This window comes from Monodelphis domestica, chromosome 1 (genome assembly GCF_027887165.1).
Source record: "Monodelphis domestica isolate mMonDom1 chromosome 1, mMonDom1.pri, whole genome shotgun sequence".
NCBI lineage: Eukaryota > Metazoa > Chordata > Mammalia > Didelphimorphia > Didelphidae > Monodelphis > Monodelphis domestica.
In genome coordinates this window covers 672,082,891-672,101,970 of record NC_077227.1, presented here as the reverse complement: position 1 = coordinate 672,101,970, position 19,080 = coordinate 672,082,891, and the positions used below count along the sequence as shown (strand labels likewise).

The 19,080-nt window shown below is 39.7% G+C and overlaps 1 protein-coding gene and 1 pseudogene across 1 annotated transcript in view; one reads left to right on the top strand and one right to left on the bottom strand.

The window, feature by feature from the left end:
* Positions 1 to 2,797: 2,797 nt before the first annotated feature.
* The window catches only part of GALM (galactose mutarotase), a 62,116-nt gene continuing 45,833 nt past the window's right edge, over positions 2,798 to 19,080 (top strand). The window contains exons 1-2 of the mRNA XM_001362988.4: positions 2,798 to 3,273; positions 12,502 to 12,656. Of these exons, the coding sequence (XP_001363025.2) occupies positions 3,084 to 3,273; positions 12,502 to 12,656 (345 nt within the window). The 5' untranslated portion in view covers positions 2,798 to 3,083. The remainder of the gene's footprint in view (positions 3,274 to 12,501; positions 12,657 to 19,080) is intronic.
* Positions 13,166 to 14,279, bottom strand: LOC103104226 (dnaJ homolog subfamily A member 1-like; annotated as a pseudogene).

The window sequence follows — 19,080 nt, the reverse complement described above, 5'->3', positions numbered from 1 at the left end:
AAGCAAGATCAGTATATCAGAAGATAATAGGGCCCAAGACAGAGCCTTGGGTGATGACAAAGGTTAACCAGGGGGACTTTCTCCAGGTCACACAATCAAAAAATGTCTAAAGTAGGATTCAAACCTCCATCTTCTAACTTCAGATAGGCATGATTCTTGAAGAAGGAGAGATAATTAAAACTGAGAGTAAGAAGGGAGCATTAGGTAAAGCTTCTCAAAGGAGAGGCACCTAAACTGAATATTGAAAAGAGGCAAGATTATAAATGTGGAAAGAAGGACTATACTGTATAATAATAATAATAGCTTGCATTTATATAATATATATATAATTATATAAATTATATAAATATATAAATTATATAAAATAAAAATAATATAATATATAATTTATATAAACACCTTAAGATTTGTCAAGCACTTTATAAATATTATCTTATTTGATCCTTACAACAACCCTGGGAGATAAGTGCTATTTTTATTTGCATTTTACAGAGGAGGAAACTGAGGCAAAGAGAAGTTAAGCAGCTTGTCTTGCATCACAAGTGGATATGTGTCTGGGGTCATATTTGAACACAGACCTTCCTGATGTCAGGTCCATGTTCCATCCAATACACCACTTAGTGTATTTCAGGTATGGAAAAACAGCATGTCCCAAATCTCAGCAGTGGGATGGACATGTAGGACACTTGGGAATGTAAGGCATGTGAAGGGGAGTTATGTTAAATAGGCCTGGAAGGGTAGTTTGGAGGCAAATTGGAAAGGGTTTTAAATGCCAAGGACAGGAGATTCTATCCTGTCCTAGAGACAATAAGGAGCCTCTGAAGTTTTCTGAGCAAGGGAAAAATATAATCAGACTTATTCTTTAGGAAGACTGCTAAAGCAGCTCCTGCTTCAGCTCTTCCAATATTATTATTGCTTAAAAAAAAAAAGAAATATTAATAACCCCTAACTTTTGTATACTGCTGTCTCTTTAACAAAGTCTTTTCTGTGCTCAGGGACCTTAAGAAACCATCCTCACTGTTTGTGGTGACCTAGTCCATTAGGAATGTTCTCTTCACTGAATTCCTACAGCACCTAATGGAGGCCTCTTTCCTTACTTTCCTCCTTTCCTTCCTTTCTCTCTCCTCTGCCTCTCTCTCTCTCTCTCTCTCTCTCTCTCTCTCTCTCTCTCTCTCTCTCTCTCTCTCTCCCTTCCCAAGGCAGAAGGGTGGTAAAGGGCAATGGGAGTTAAGTGACTTGCCATGGGTCACATAGCTAGAAAGTATCTGAAGTCAAATTTGAACCCAGGACTCTAAGCCTGGCTCTTAATTCACTGAGCCACTTAGCTGCCCTGGTAATGGATGTTTCTTAACGTCTTTTGTGTTGGGCACCTGTGGATCCCCTCTCACACAAGGGGCAGCTAGGGGGCTATAGATAGAGCTCTGGGCCTGGAGTTGCAAAGACAAGAGTTCAAATGCAGCCTCTGATACCTACTAGCTGTGTAACTTTGGACAGACAAGTCATTTAATGCCTGTTTGCTTCAGTTTCTTCAGCTGTAAATATAATAACCCCTCCTTATAGTAAGAATGGAAGGAGATCATAATTGTCAAGCTTTTGGCACTTTTCTAGATTGGATTATGTCGATTTGGGGGGAAAAACCATCAAAGTAGTTAAACAAACACATCTTTCTTTGATCAAGACAAGAAAGACAGTGTTCTAATGGCCACCACACAGGGTCACACACAATACAAAGCCATCCAGCTCAGAAACTCTGAGAATAATATGTCAGGAAAAAACCCGCCAAGAATGGGAATTTCCATTGAATTAAAGAAACTTGGAGTTCTATTTATACCTTATGGAGTATAACCAAAGAGAAACCACTGACTGGAAAGAGGTTGCCCCTGGAGACTAAGGTACCTGGGAGATAACCTAAATGCACTAAGGGTTCTCTTCTACCACTCCTATCTAGGATGCTCACTGGGTGCTTGATGGCTTATTTTTCCATCTGGGACAAAGGGTCAGTCTGGGAGTTCCTTGAAGGCAAGTTTCCACCCGACAAAGGTAAACTTAGGGTTTCATAAAACAAATCTGTCAATGATAATAATTGTAAAGTGCTTAGCATCTCTAGGGGCTGATTGGGTTGGTAATCATAAATCGCTTAACTCCTCCCCTACTCCCTGGAGTGAGATAGTTAAATGTTTAGCACCAGGTTTAATGAGATGATAATTATAACTGCGTTTAGCAACTTCCTTCGATATTCTGGGGATCCAAAAAGATAACTGTGAAGTGCTTGGCACAATTCTCCGCACATAGGAACTATATACATATTAGCCGTTATTATAAATGTTTTTAAGCATCTAAAATAAAATGCAAAGGAAACAAATTCTATGGAAATCATTCTTATCAAAAGGTAAATCATCAATTAAAATAAAAAAGTTCAAGGACACCAGTTTGATTCCTCCTGTGTTGTCTGTGGAACCCGTGTGTCACCAAAGCCCATTGCTATGGAATTCCTTATTGGTGGAGCTGTGCGCTGTGCTGGGGTTGCTTCTCTCCATCAGTTAAACTAATATTGTTCTGATTTGGGATTTCCCCCAAGATCTAGACTTCTCTTTCCCCAGAGTCTCTTTCCCCAGACGTCGCCCCGAGTTCTTCAACCACTCAATAAACAGGATAGAGCGTCTAGAAAACAGTGTAGGAGGGTTCCACCCTCCCAGGCTTCGGCATAAGAGCTAAGGGAAAATTTTGCCTGGAAAGGGTTAAAAAAGCCCAGGAAGATTACTCCCAGAATGCAGTTTCGCCTGTTAAAGACTACCACTCCCAAAATGCAATGCAAGAAAAGTTGAGAAAAAGAAGGAAAGCTTGTGAGACGTTTCCTGGTCTCTTTCCTGCAAAGTAATCCTAAATCCAGCAGCCGGACAGATCTAAAGCGATCCTAGACTGGCCCTCCAATCCCAGAGGGAAGGAGGAGGAGTTTAACCTCTCTTATAAAGGAACCTCCGCCTGCCATCCCGGTGCGAAGTTTTCTGCTCCTAGGTGTCCAAGTTACCCGATCTGCAGTTAGTTGTTGTGGACTTGGAGCTTGTTTTCTGTCCCCTCTGCCCATGGCGTCAGTGACCAGGAGTGTGTTTGGAAACCTGCCCGATGGAGCAGGGACGGTAGAGAAGTTCCAGTTGCAGTCAGACCTGCTGAGGGTAGAGATTATCTCCCTAGGCTGCATCATCACCGCTTTGGAGGTGAAAGACAGGGATGGGAAATTCTCAGATGTGGTGCTGGGCTTTTCGGAACTCGAAGGTGGGTCGCGTGGCGCTGGAGTAGCATAAGAGTCAGATAAGAGATGGAAGAGGGGCAACTGGGTGGCGAAGTGGATTGAGAGCCGTGCCTAGAGACAGGAGATCCTGGATTCAATTATGGCCTCAGACACTTTTTCCCGGTGTGACCCTGTCCAAATCACTTAACTCCCATTGCCTAGACCTTATGGGTCTTCTGCCTTGGGACCAATACACTGTATTCATTCTAAGACAGAAGGTAAGGGTTTAGGTAGAACGAGAGAGAGATGGAAAGGACTCCTGTCGCCCCTCTCCTGTATTTTAAAGATGAGGAAAATCAGACCCAGATAGTTCAAGGGACTGGTCCAGGGTGACTCGGCCAGTATTGGGAGTTGGATGGAACCCAGAGTTTCCTGATGCCCAGTTCTCTTATTTTGACGACCACTCCTTTTAGAAAAGATTCAGGGTGGGCTTCATCCCTCTAGTTTTGGAGTCTCCATCTAACTTCCATAAATTTAGCTAACTAGTGTGGTTTGCTCAGGGCTTGGGAATGACTTGCTGGAGGAAACTGACTTATGGGCTTTAGGCTTTTAGTTAACCATTCAGCTTGCTTAACTGGCCCAGAGCCCTTTGAGGGTGAATTGGAGATAAACAAAGAACCTGAAAGTGGTCTTTGAACTGTTTAACGCTGGGGAAAGTTCCACGGTGGAAAGAACTTTAGCTAGAGGAAACTGGCTGCCTGAGCTTTCAGGCACAAGAAAAATACTTCCTAGTTTCTCTGCAAGAACTGGGCATCCCAAATAACTTATTCTAGTGGCCCCATAGTCTATGAATCTAAAGAGAACCAGCTTTCATCTTGGCTGGAACCCACTGCTGCTGCTTTTTCCTTTAGAAATAGCTCAGTGCCCTAAGAAGACCACAATCAGTTTTAGAAAAAAATAAAAAGTAACAGGGCAAACTGGATGGGGGGAGGAGAGGAGCCCTTGGTAATGAAATTACTCTAATTTTCTCAGTGGAAAATAGGACATAAGCTATGCACTAAGGTTTGAGGTTTCTCTTCTTAAATGCCTGGTAAATGCTCTTAAAAAAAAAAAACTTAATTAGCTCTCAATATCCCTCCCTCCCCCAAATTAAAGGTCTGATAATCACTAAGACCTGAGTTCAAAAAATGACTTCAGATATTTTACTAGTTGTGTGATTTGGCAAATCACTTAATTTGTTTGCCTCAGTTTCCTCATCTATAAAATGGGGCTAATAATAGCACCTACTTCCTAGGTTTGTCATGAGGATTGAAAGCATGTAGCACAGTGCTTGGCACATAAGAGCTATATAAATGTTAGCAATTATTATTATTATTATAAAAATTTTAATACTGTAGTAAAAAGAAGCTCTTGAATCCTAAGACCTAGGTTCAAATCCTGCCCCTGATGGTTATTAACTTGTGTACCTTGGTTGGGCAAGGATCTTCAGACCTCTCCACCCATCTGTAAAATGAGAATTGAAATTGATACCCTAGAATTTGATCTGTGATTCTTAAACAGACTTTATTGTCCCCTCCTAAAATCAGAAGCCCAAAAGATTGATGGTGTCTTTAAATCTCTTGTGAGACCTCTGCTATGTTCTCTGGTTTTCCCTTGCCTCTTAGGTTACTTGGTATGCTATTGCACCAGCTTATTTTGAAAAAGTGGTTAAACTCCTTTATCTTGAGTTACTATAGTCATTTCATCTAATTTCCTTAAAGGGAAAAATGCCCAGGGAAGAAAATCTTTCCTTCCCCCCACCCCCACTTACCCTTGGGTTTTCCCCCAGAGTTCTTTTGAGTGATGGGGGTGGGGTTAAAGATGGGTGATTGGGTTTTGCTTCCTATTGAATCGGAAAGTAAGAATCTGGGTGGTTTTTTTTTTTAAAGCTTGACCCAAAGACTTGAAGACATTTTCCAAATTTTCTCCTCTCTTTCTCCCTCTCTCACTCACTTATTTCTCCCTTTTCTCTCCTGTCTCTGGCTCTCTCCTTCCCCCCTCTCAAAGCCTAGCATGTTCAACAGTTTGCAAACTAGGTCATCTTAACCACAAAAAGCTTAGGTGACTAGTGAGATACAACCAGACTCCAATGATACAAACTGTCAACTTAGAATCTAGAAACCCCAATCTTGAGATCTTAAGAACCCCAAGTTTGTATCAGTGTGTGACCTTGTCACATGAGAATTCCTCCCTGAGGGAAAGCTCAACTTCACAAGTTTGGATTAACAATAGACCTTAAAGAATTTTAGGTGGAGTTTGCAGTCTTTTAATCAGATGTGAAGTATCCTCCTTTTGTCCTGGTAGTTTCTCCCTTTGTGTGTCCATTGTAAAGCATCTGCCTCTCCCTGATAATCCTGTCCTGGACTCCTCATTTTCCTGGTTGCCATTATAGAGACAATCAACTATACTCCCCATTCCTCAATAAATTAAAAAAAAAATATATATATATATAGGTATATAAATCCCCCAATTTCTTTTATTCTTTGGAACAATCAGTCACACATGTTTGGCGTCCCCAGGGGTCAGTGGCCAGGGTAGCCAGAGACTCGGGGTTCTGTGTGGGTTTGTGGCAAGCAACCCTGTGTGGAGAGAAAATTAACGAACCCCTCTCCTTAAAGAAGTGGTTTTTCTGACTATTTAATAGTTCTGTGTTTTTTCAAGTTCAACAAAACATTATTCAGCACCCTTAGTTGATACAGTTAAGGTTGGATCTTGTGTTTTATATGCCTAATTTCCAGAATAGAAATCCAGGTGATAATATCTAGTGTTTATTTTATTTTATTAAAGTTGAATACTTTAAAAATATTATTTCATTTGTTTCTTCCAACAACCCTGGGTATTATCCTCATTTTGCAGATAAGAAAACTAAGGCAGAAAAAGGTCAAACAATTTGCCCACATTTGCCCAGCCAGTGTCTGGGGCTGGATTTGAACTCAGGTCTTGGACACCACTGTGACACCTAACTGCCCATTTTTATGTACCTTCAGCATGGCATAACTCAAAGTTAAAATTTGTCTTGGATATTCTAAATGGGCATCCATTGTCACAATGTGATAGCTGGAGGCAAGCCAATTTCTTGGAGTCTCAGCCTTAGCTTCTTCATTTGTCAAAGAGAGAAGGGATGTGTCAACATGGAATCTAGAAACCCCAAACTTTTGGCCAAGTGGGATCTGGTGAACCCCACGTTTGACCTTGTCACATGAAAGTACCTCCCTGAGGGAAAGTCCTACTTCACTGATCTCAGACTCACAATAGACTGTAAGATGTCAAATGACTCTTCTAGTCTCCAGAAGCCTCTCCCAGCATATCACACCCTCCTTCCAAGGATCTATCTAACTTGGGACCTTCAGCTTGGGAGAGCTACCTACTGCACCAAATCTTAATACAGTTCTGGTTAACAGTCGGCCATAGGGACTGTCAGGAAGAATTGGAGACATTTCACACAAGACTCTGAATAGAAATATTCCTTCATAAGAGAGACTCCACTCATAATCCACTCATAATCCATTACGATTGTTGAATGTTTTAGGACTGGTATTCAGGAATTGGTTTTCAAATTCTACTCCTTTAGAAATTCCCCTCTTCCTACCTCCCTCTTCACTCCTAGCCTTTAAATAAAAAGGAAATTAAATTATACTATATTAAATTATACAGTTCAATTTTTTTTAAAGCCGTGTCAATATCAACCCGAGCACCTAGATAAACATTTTATTTTATTTTTAAACCCCTACCTTCCATTTTAGAATCAATACCATGAGGGCAATTTGGAATTATGCCCAAAGGGCTATAAAATAATGCATAACCTTTGATCCAGCAATACTACTACTAGGTCTGTATACTGGAGAGATAAAAAAAAGGGGGGGGAGGGGAAGGACCCACTTGTACAAAAATATTTATAGCAGCCATTTTTGTGGTGGCAAAAAATTGGAAATTGAAGGAATGTCCATCATTTGGGGAATGGCTGAACAAATTGTGTTATAGGACCATGATGGAATACTACCGTGTGTAAGAAATGATGAATAGGATGATTCCCAAAAGAACTGGAAAAACCTATGTGAACTGATGTAGAATGAAATAAGTAGAATCAAGAGAACTTGGTACATAGTAACAGTCACATTGTGAAATGATCAACTGTGATAAAGTTAGCCATGAAAGGCAATACAATGATCCAGGTCAATTCTGAGGGACTTATGGCAAAGAATGTTATCCACCTCCAGAAAAAGAACTGTTGGAAGAGAAATGCAGATGAAAGTACATAATTTTTCAACTGTTTATTTGGGTTTTGGTTTGGGGGTTTTGGTTATATAAGATTGCTCACAAAAAAGAACAATATGGAAATGTTTTGCATGATAAGATTTGTATAACCCTGCTTGAATCACCTGCCAGCACCAGGAGGGGGGGAAGTAAAGGGAGGGAGGGAGATAAGTTTGATTATATAACTTAGGAAAGCTCATGTGGAAATTTGTTATAACATGAAATTGATTATATAGATAAGAATCAATATCACATATAAGCTCTAAGTACTAGGCAATGGGGATCAAGTGACTTGCCCAGGGTCACACAGCTAGGAAGTGTCTGAGGGCAGAAATAAATATTTTAAATAGTCTGTATGACTCAATAACTGAAAATGCTCCTAGGAGGAAAAGTTTTATCACTGACTTTCCCCATGAACTTTCACAATGGAAAAGTTCTACATTCTGACCTTTTCCAGTGTAGAACTCTGGGGTTATTCCTTTTTCCTTCTTATATTCTTTCTCATAATCTTTTATTTTATTGTGATTCCTGAGGGTCAGCAGAATAACTAGAGATATTCACCATAGAATATCAAGGACTGGGAGGACCTCCAAGATTACATGGGTTCCATCTGCCAACATGGAATCTAGAAACCCCAAACTGTTCTATTTCTGGATTCTCATTTATTATTAACTTGTACTAAGCAAGTTTCAGTTGTAAGACTTGAAAGAGGAAATGGTTACCTAGACATAATGAAATCCTAAAAATGGTCTTCACATACCATAAGGAACAGCTGAGAATGTCTATTCACCCAACTTCTAACCCTTTAGACTGAATGTGAGCTATCTCCCAATTTTACAGATAGATGAAATAAGTTACTATGACTGAGGTGACAGATGAGGGCACAGTGATTCAGATGTCTCCTGGAAAATGAGGCTCATCCTCTATAACATGCCGAGGAGATAATCTAAATGTCCTTTTAGTTATAGCCCAGAAAAGTGTCAGCAGAGTCCTGTGTGAAATCATTTTGCTGCTTTTTATATTTTGAAAACTGACCCCCCTCTCCATCAGCACCAGGGTTTCTCTTAGGGCACGTAAGCAAGCCACAAGTACTCACCTTTCTTGGGTTTCTTTCCCAACATGTCATTTTAGCCACATTTTTCCTTGTGGTACCAATCCCCTTTGTTCAGAGGATTTTCACAAGAGGAAGCTGGTAACAGTTGGTTTTTAGTGACTGGACTGGTTAACTCTGTACCTCTCATGCAGATGAAAGGGATGGCAACTGTTTCATATTTGAAATATGTCCTCCAAGTATAGACTGCTTGGACTCCCAGCTACTTAAGGGAGGGAGGATATCACAGATAAATAAGATGGGAGCCAGGGTGGCATGCAGCTGTTGGGAAAGGGCACTTTCTTCCATTGATGACTTGCATGAAATGCTTGCTATGTTTCTGTATTCCCACCTCTAGGTGTTTAAATGAACTTGTCCAATTTTGCAGACCATCACCTCTTCCCCTCTTTAAGATATTACTATTATTAGTATTTTTTCATCTGTATGTTTTGTCTTAGTATCAATTCTAAGGCAGAAGATCAGCAAAGGATAAGCAGTCATGATTAAGTGATGCCCAGAGACACACAGTTTGAGAATGTTTGAGGCTAAAATAGAACTCAGGTCCTCCTGACTCCAGGCATTGTGAACTATCCATTGTGCCATCTAGCTGCCCCTTCTTTAGATCTTTTTGCCAAAGGTGTCAGTTCACAGCCTTCTGCCTGCTGCCCACTTTTTTGCAGTCTTTAGCCCAACGTATGTATTATTGAACCAGTGCCATCTACTCCTACTCGCCAAGGGAATAAATGAAATGATTTTAAGCCTTCTGGAACAGAAATGTTCATTTTTGTGTGTTTTATCTCTAAGACCAAACACATATAGGTAATTAATAAATGCTCATAGATTTATTGATAAGTGATAGATTGCTAATCTTGGACATGAATCCTCTGCTGTCTCTCCCTATTTTTCCCAGCCAGAAGAAACCCTCTGGAGTCAAAGAATGTTAGAGTCTAGAAAATACTGCTTTCAGAAGCTGAGATTTTAGACAGAATTTAGAATCAGAAACCAGGATTTAAATATTAGCCCTCCAACTTAACTACTTTGTGACCGTGGCAAGTTACTTCTATCAGTCAATCAATCAATAAGCATTTTAAGATCATCTCAAAGAACCAGTGCATCTTTTTTTTTTATCTGACAGGCAAAGAAAATAAGAAATAACAGGCTTAAAATTTTTATTCCAAGGTAAAATTATATTTTGCATCAATTGACACCTAATCCTTTTAGTATTAAGTACCTACTATGTGCCAAGGCAGCTAGGTGGCACAGTAGATAACTATCCTCTCCCCCAGCACTTACTGGACCTAGAGTTAGGAAGGCTCCTTCCTGAGTTCAGATATGACCTTAGATACTTGGCTATGTGGGCTTTTAGGACATACCATATTTGTATATGCAGTCTCCCTTGAGGTCAACACCTTGAGGTCAGGGACTTTTGTTTCTGTGTTCCCAATGCCTAGCATGGTACCTCTTATTGTTCAGTCATGTCTGACTCTGTGATGCTGTTTGGGGTATTCTTGGCAGATACTGGAGTAGTTCATCATTTCCTTTTCCTGTTCATTATTCAGATGAGGAAACTAAGGCAAATGAAGGTTGTGACTTACCCAGGATTATTCAGCTAGGAAGTGTGTCTGATGCCATATTTGATGAGCAAATGTAATTAATCTGAGCCTAGCAAGTTGAACTTTCTCTGTCTTCCTTCTTACCTTCAGTTTCAATTCCTTATTAGTCATTTTAATTATCTTTTTCAATCCAAAGATCATTCTCCTTTGCAATAAAGAACAGACTAAGAGTTGAAAGCTCGGCTTTTCTCAGGCATCAGGATCTTTTATCATTATATCCATGCCAAGCAGCAATCCTAACCTTTCTTTGATCATCCTGCTTTTTCCCTCAAAACAGTTAAAAGAAACCAACCTTCCCCTTTTTTAAAACTTTCCTCAGCTCAATTTCTTTTTCTTTTTTTAACTTTTACCTTATCTAAAGTATCAGTTCTAAGGCAGAAGAGCTGTAAGGACTATGCAGTTGGGGTTAAGTGACTTGCCCAGGATCACACAGACAAAAAATATCTGAGACCAAATTTGAACCCAGGTACTTCTGATTCCAGGTCAGGTGCTCTCTATCCAATGTGCTACTTAGATACCCCGTCCTCGATTTCAATAATCAATAAATATTAAGGACCTAATATGTACCAGGCACTGTGCTAATCTCAATTTGAACTTTAGGGTTCCTGACACTATTTTTATGGGATCTTATCACATTTATATATTTATCTGCTTTTACTTGCCCTTGTTTCTGTCTTCGGTACACATCTTTTTAAAAATTCAAGTTGGCCTTTGAAGTCCCTCTGCATCTAAGCCTCAAAGATACCTATGTCTGATTTTCCCCCTTACTAGGTCACCTTGCTTTTGTTAACTTCTACTTTGTGCTGGAATGTAGGGAATATCTGAGACCAAGGGTTTTATTACTGAATCCTTTTTTAGATTTTGTCTTCTGTGAATTTCTAGAGAATCTGACTGTTATTCTTCCATGTTTGAAGCTGCTGTCTTTGGTATCTAGCTTTGTGAATAGTTGTAAACCTACATGGTGTTCTTCCTCCTTTCCTATTTAAAATTCTTTTTTATTATCATAGTTTCAACATTCAGCAAACATAATTTTTTTAATCCATATTTTCTGTCTTAGAATCAATACTATGTTTAACCAATTGTTCCAAGGCAGAAGAGAACAGTAAAGTCTGGGTAATGGGGGTTAGATGACTTGCCCAGGGTCTCACAGCCAGGAAGTGTGTCTGAAGCCATATTTGAACCCAGGACTTCTTGTCTCTAGGCCTGAATCTTAATCCACTAAGCTACCTAGCTGCCCCTCAGATATACTTTTACCAGTCCTTTTTAGGTATACTTCATCTCTGGCCAGGTTTCTGGTTTTTCTAGTATTTTGAGCTAAAGTCTAGAAATTCTAAGCATGTTCTTATTCCTCATTTTCCTAAATCAGTTGTTCACTTCTCAAAAACTCCCTCCTCTTGTCATCCTCATCTTAGATGGGAAGCAATGTTGAAAACACAATCTATTTTTGAGGTCTTCAATTTCTTGTCTCAGACTAGGGTGATGCATACTTGGTTGCTTCTAACAATATCATTTGTGCCCATCCGTATTTCTTTTTTTTTTAAACCCTTACCTTCCATCTTGGAATCAATACTGTGTACTGGTTCCAAGGCAGAAGAGTGGTAAGGGCTAGGCAATGGGGGTTAAGTGACTTGGCCAGGGTCACACAGCTGGAAAGTATCTGAGGTCAGATTTGAACCCAGGACCTCCCTTCTTTAGGCCTGGCTCTCAGTCCAGCTGCCCCTCCCTTATGCTTTCTAGAGGTAAGTAGTATCTTTTTTACCCCAGCTAGATGGTAGACTTCTTTCTCATGAACAGAAACTGGGTCTTCTCTCTCTTTGTGCTCTAAATGTCTAAACTCAACACTTGCATAGAGTTGTTCCTTGGAATTGAGTGCCTCTCCTTGGATTATACTACAAGAAGGAGAAACATTTTAGTTTCAAGGCTGCTTTGCAGAGTTACAAAATAATACATGTCATCATGAGAAATACAACTAACCAATGTTTTCAGTTCAGTCATTTTTTTCAGTTGTATTCCACTTTCCATGACCCCAATTGGAGTTTTCTTGGCAAATATACTGGAGGAGTTTGCCATTTCCTTTTCCAGCTCATTTTACAAATGGGGAAACTGAGGCAAAGAAGGGTTAAGTGACTTACCCAGGGTTATACACAAGTTGATCAAAGTCACTAACAATCTATCATTTAATCCTTAAAGCAGCCTTCAAAAATAAACAGTAGGCAGGAATTATTACTCGTGTTCTTGTTTAGCAAATTAAAGGAATGACTATGTTTGTTTTGCAGGGTATCTCAAAAAGCATCCATACTTTGGAGCAGTAGTTGGACGAGTGGCTAACCGAATTGCCAAAGGGACATTCGCTATAGATGGGAAGGAATACAAGTTGGCTATTAACAAAGAACCCAATAGTCTACATGGAGGATTTAAAGGATTTGACAAGGTAAACTGGAGGGTCCTTGATTGAGTTCTCGCTAAACTGTGTTTGTGGTTCACTGTACTTATCATAAACGGAGCTCCTTCCCCCCATGCCTTCTGTTCACTCTATACCATCCTAGACTCCCACATCTCAGGGGGAAGCCAACTCACTGCACAAGATGGACAGTATAAGGGAAGAAGGGGGAAGAAGAACCTCTCTTGGTTCCAAGGGAGCAAAGATGGGATTCTTTTTGCTAGTCCCATGAAGAGATTGGATGTAATAATAATAATGATGATGATGATAGCTAGCATTTATATAGTGCCTTTAAGTTCACAACGCACTTTATAAATATCCTCATTCAATCCTCTAAATAGCCTTTATTTTTTTAATATTACTGATTTGATTAATTTTTTGAAACACAGCTATTTTAGTTGAATATTACAAAAACAATAGCTAATAGCAAATGTGTTAAGATGATTGTAGTCCTTCACTCATTCACTATTGCATACAAAAACCAATGTGACAGTGAAGATTATTTACGGGTCCCCCCCATTAAGAGATTTGACACTGAACGGGACCTCTGGGATGATGCTCATCATCCTCATAAGTTTCCCCATTGTAATGGTGCCTTCTTTCTTGAGATGGGTCAAAGTCCACCAGTTCTACCTGATCCATTTCTTCAGTCACCTCTACTTTCTTTCTTTCAGGTAGTATCTTTTTCAATAAAGATAGCTTCTCTGATGAAAGAAAGCCATTCTGTGGGAAGTTTGCCTTAAATTCAATTATTAGAATTCCTTTCTCGTAAGGTCATCAATAAATAGGCATGCCTTCATTCAGTACATATTAGATAGCTTCCATGTTTGACAATCAGACCAGGATGAGAAGTTGTTCTAATATCAAGGGTTGAATTTGGTTTATGAAAACCACACAATGCTTCAACCAGCTGGATATCCGTACACATGAAAAGGTCCTCACCCCGACGTCTAAATATAAGATTGTCCTTCTGATCCAAAACAATGATCCTGGTCATCTTCACCTTGAAATGTTATCTTCTGACCATCTTTCATGCCTTTGTCAATATGAACCTCCAGAATTTTTTTCTCTCCAACAACTTTCCTTCCATTACAACTTTTACATCTGTCTTTAGGACTGATTCATTCCCCATGCCCTAGATATTCCATGCAAACTGATTGAATGTGCTGAACCATTCCAGGTCCTATCTGATGAATTCTTATTTGCATTCCAGTACCTCTACAGTTGGGACAGCATTCTACAGCCCCTTTCTTACCACCCTTATCACAAATTACGTTCTTTTGCAAAGCCAGTTTTCTTGTTGCACCATTATATAGATTTTCTAAGGTCACCTACAACTGATGAACAACATTTTTACCTCCCTGTTCCCTTTGCATTCTTCCACTTTCTCCAAAAATCATCCAAATGAAGGAGAAAAGTTCAAACAGATTTCTCTGATGCAAAGAAGAGAGACTTATAGGACAAAGGTGGAAAACAAGCCATAAAAGAGGGTGGTTCTGGTGGTGGCTTTGGTTTTCCAATGGAGGCTAGTTTTCTATATGCCTTTTTTAGTTCTTCCTGGGAGGCATTGGGTTTCACTCCCAAAACATCATAAGAAGTTGTTGCCTTCACCATTTTCTATAGTCAGGACCATGAAAGAGGACAGCTCTGTTTGGTTGGGATGTTAGGGGAGGGAGTGGAAGAAAGAGAAGATGGGGGCCGGGGGTAGGGCAAGGTCTTAGGTGCTACCTTTGCTTCTCCTGCTTCTCCTTGCTTCTTGCAAGTGTTCTGGAAAATTCCTCTAAACAGCCTTTAGAGGGAGGTGCTATTATTAATCCAATTTTATAGACACAGGAACTTGAGGCAGATAAAATGACTTGCCCAAGATCCTATTGTTAGTATCTGAGGCTGGATTTGAAACCCACTGCCCACCCCCATCTTCTTTACTCCAAGTCACCATACCTCCTAGCTACTGGATCTCCGAGAGAAGGAAAAAGAGGAGGGTTGGTCATAGTCAAAATTGGAAAAAATGAACTCTGTAAGCCTTTATTTTCTTCCTAACTTCCACTAACTCTTTCATAAGCCTGCTTGGCCCCAGCTATCCTATGATCCAAAATTAACTGTAGCTTCTCTTTGTATTTTTATTTTTTTAACCCTTTCTGTTTTAGTAACAACTCTTAAGATAAGGCAAAGACTAGATAAATGGAGGTTAAGTGACTTGCCCAGTCATATAGCCACAAAATATTGGACCCAGATCCTCTCACATCTAGACCTAGCACTTTTACCACTTAGCCACCTATTTGCCCCTCACTGTAGCTTCTCTTAAAATTGTCTGTTTTCTCAGTGAATTTCAGCCAAGCATTAGAAAAGCAAACTGATTAATTATTTAAATTCATAGTTAAAGTATGAATGATAGCCTGGCCTTAACCCTTCCACATGCTACTACAGTGTCAAGACTACTGGATTTAGAGTTGGGGAATAAGTTTGAATCTTACTCCCTGTGTGACCTTGAACAAGTCACTCCATTGACCCAGGTCTCAGTTTCCTCATCTGTAAAATGTAGGGATTGGGTTTTAATCTCTTGAGATTCCTTCCAGTTTCTGTCTATAGTCCCATGAACCAAAATTAATCTCCATTTGGTAAAGATTTCAAACTGTGGTAGGGAGGAATGGATAGCATTTTTTTTTAAACATCACAGCATTCCATTTACTCCCATGTATAAAGCCTGCCCTAGGAAATAGAAAAGCAATAAAGGCTTTGAAAATTCTAGGAACCATGACCTTTCCTTTCCCCTAACCCTTTTCAGGGCTAGAAAGAAGAGTTAATAATGGCTCTGCTTGAACCAGGAGAACGTTGTACAAAATAACAGCAATGTTATATGATGAACACCCGTGGATAACTTAGCTATTCTTGGCAATACAAAACAGTCCCTAAGGACTCATGATAAAAATGCCATCTGCTTCCAGGGGAAGGACTGATAGAGTCTGAATCCAGACCAAAGCAAACTTTTTTCACTTGCTTTCTTAATTTTTTAATCAAATTTACTTCCACAAATGGATTAATGTGGAAAAATGTTTTACATGATTACATATGTCAAATTTATAGGGGGGAATTTGAGACTCAATTTTTTAAAAAATGTGGTAAGAATTGTTTTTATATGCAATTGGGAAAAAATAAGATAAAATATCTAAGAAAAACAGTGCTCTGCTTGACCCTCTTCCACCAATTCCCTCATCTGCTTGTGGGACTCAAGCTGCCCTGCCTGACCTCCCTTCCTTCTTTCTTTCTTTCCTTTAATCCTTTCCTCCTTCCTTCCTTCATTCTTTCCTTCTTTCCTTCCTCCCTCCCTCCCTTCCATCTTCCCTTTCTCCCTCCCTCTCTTCCTCTCTTTTTCCCTCCTTCCATTTCTCCCTTCCTTCTTCTCTCCCTTAACCCTTCCTTCCTTCTTTCATTACCTCCTTAATGGGCAATAGTCCCACTACAGAGGGGAGAAGGCTGTCTCACCCTAAACCTGAATAATGGATACCTCAGTGCCCAGCCTCTCCTGACTGGCTTTGTTGCCTACTGAATGATAGACCAGGATTCTCAAACACCCAGTTCATTCCTCCCCCTCAGCTGACTCCCCAATGCTTAGTTGGTCTGTTGAAAAGTCTTATTAATTACAGTCATTTGTGTGGCCTACTTGTCATTTATGCTTAGTTGCCATGCATCACAGTGATGATTATGCATAACATTAATTATGGGTCAGATTAACTTATTACAAATGCATACTGCATTTCGGCACTGAACTCTGTTCATGTATTCTCCGTTTCCATAATTCATTGCTCAAGTGACACCCTCATCCATCTACTCAGGATTTTTTAAAAAATCAGGATACTGATACTTGAGTACTCATTTCGGAGTACATTTTTCTATTTTTTAAAATTAATGAAAGATTAACTCTTTTATTAAAAATCATTTAAATATAATAATAAAATCTTTTCCGATTATATTTAATAGCGATTTTTAACATTTGTTTACCAAATTTTGGTGTTTTGAGTTCTTTCCCTCCCCCTCTCCTCTCCCTTCCCTGAGAGGGTAAACAGTTTGATCTAGGTTCTGCATGTGCAATCATGCAAAAGATTTCCACATGGGTCATGTTGTGGAAGAAGACTCATATCAAACAAATACACAAAAACCCCAAAGAAAACAAAGTGAAAAATAATATGTTTCAATCTACATTCAGACAATCAGTGTTTTCTCTGGAAGTGGATAGCATTTTTCATCCTGGGTCCTTTGGAATTAGAAAGTCTAATTCTTTTTTTTTTTTTTATTAAAACCCTTACCTTCCATCTTGGAGTCAATACTGTGTTTTGGCTCCAAGGCAGAAGAGTGGTAAGGGCTAGGCAATGGGGGTCAAGTGACTTGCCCAGGGTCACACAGCTAGGAAGTGTCTGAGGCCAGATTTGAACCTAGGACCTCCCGTCTCTAGGCCTGGCTCTTAATCCACTGAGCTACCCAGCTGCCCCCGAAAGTCTAATTCTTAGAAGCTTATCAGAATCAGAAATGTTGTAGGAAGACTTGAGCATATAAACGTCCCAGAAATGTTTGTGGCCATGACAGACAACAAAACCAATAATACACAATAATTGTAATGGTCTAGTGATGTAAAGACGCTGACCTTTTTTTTTTTTTTTTGGCTAGGAGAACCCTCTTTCTATTGTTTGTTTTTATTTTTAAACCTCTCCCTTCCATCTTAGAATCAACTGTGTTTTGGTTACAAGACAAAAGAGCAGAAAGGGCTAAGCAATGGGAGTTAAGTGACTTGCCCCAGGTCCTACAACTTGGAAGTATCTGAGGCCATCTTGTTTTTAGAAATCATTTGGTGGAGGAAATAAAGGCTAGGTACCCTTACAGGGATATCTTGCCCTAAACATTCTATTTATCATTCTTTGGAGAAGCTCGGTGACTCAGTGGATAAGAAAGCCAGACGTGGAGATGGAGAGGTCCTGGGTTCAAATCTGTCCTCAGATACTTCCTAATTATGTGATTTTGGGCAGGTCACTTAACCTCCATTGCCCAGCCTTATTTTTGCTCTTTTACCTTGGAACCAATACTCAGTATTGAGTCTAAGGGAAGGAAAGAGCCTGGCAATGTGCTATGTGCTAAATAATTATTATCTCCTTTGATCCTCACCACAACCCTGAGAGGGAGGTGCTATTATTATCCCCTTTTTACAGAGGAGAAAACTGAGACAAACAGAAGTTAAAAGATTTACTACTCCTATTCAAAGGAACTTGGAACTCAGATCTTCCTGAGACTCAGTGGGTAAGCCCAGCACTCTAATCCACAGAATACTTCGCTGCCTCACTCTACCCTGGGCAGGCTGCCTCAGGAGTTATTGTTCAGTGCTGGATGCTATCATTTTGGAAGGACATTAATGAAGCTGGAGGGCAGCCAGGATCATGAAGGGTTTTGTGATTCATGCTTTGTAAGGACTAATTGAATGAACTAAGAAGATTCCGAAGCAGGGGTGTGCTGGAGCCAGCTCTAACTAGTTCTACAGATTGTAAAGATTTTCAGTTCTGATATTTATGCCTCTGAAATGTGCAAGCACTACAAACCAGGGCTTGATTTATTGTTCTATTGATTGTCTAGACTTGAGAAAGTGAGAGAGAAAATGTTAATAATGCAGGTTAATTTTAAAATGTGCCTCATGTACATTTTCTTTCTTTTTGAATTTAAATAGCCTTGGAAGTTGGTTGTTAAACATTTACCAGCACAGGGCAGTGAGGTGGCTCAGTGGATAGAGCACCAGGCTTAGAATTGGTAGGACCTTGGTTCAAATATGCTATTTCCTAGCTCTGTCACCCTGAGCAAATCACTTAAACTCCCTTTGCCTAGCCTTTGCCCTTCTGTCTTAGAGTTGTTACTAAGATAGAAAGTCAGGGTTCAAAAATAAGATATAATAAAAAATTTCCATCGTACCATTCTAGAGGCAGTTTTGTCCAGCCTTCCCCTCTTTATCTTAACTCCTGTTTTACACACAGTGTGGAGGAGTTCCTTAAATCTCTCTCTGGTGGAATTTGAACCCTGGTCCTCTGACTTCAAAGCCAGTGCTTTAACCTGAAGAAGAGGATATTGGGGGTTAAGATAAACAGTATAATTATTTTCCAATATTTAAAGAGTTGCTAAAAGGAATGGGATTTATGACGCTTTCTCCCGGAAGATAGAATTCAGAGCATCTATGGGAGCTACAGAGAGAGATTTCATAGAATCAGATTTCTAGCTAGATTAGAGGACATCTAGCCCAATTCCCTCATTTTATAGATGAGGAAACTTGAGGCCCAGAAAAGTTTCCTAATTCCAAACTATAACAAGCTTAGCCTTTATTTTCTGTTCCTATTTGTAGAAGATCTCAGAGAGATTTTTATTTTTTAACCAAATCCCAAGATAG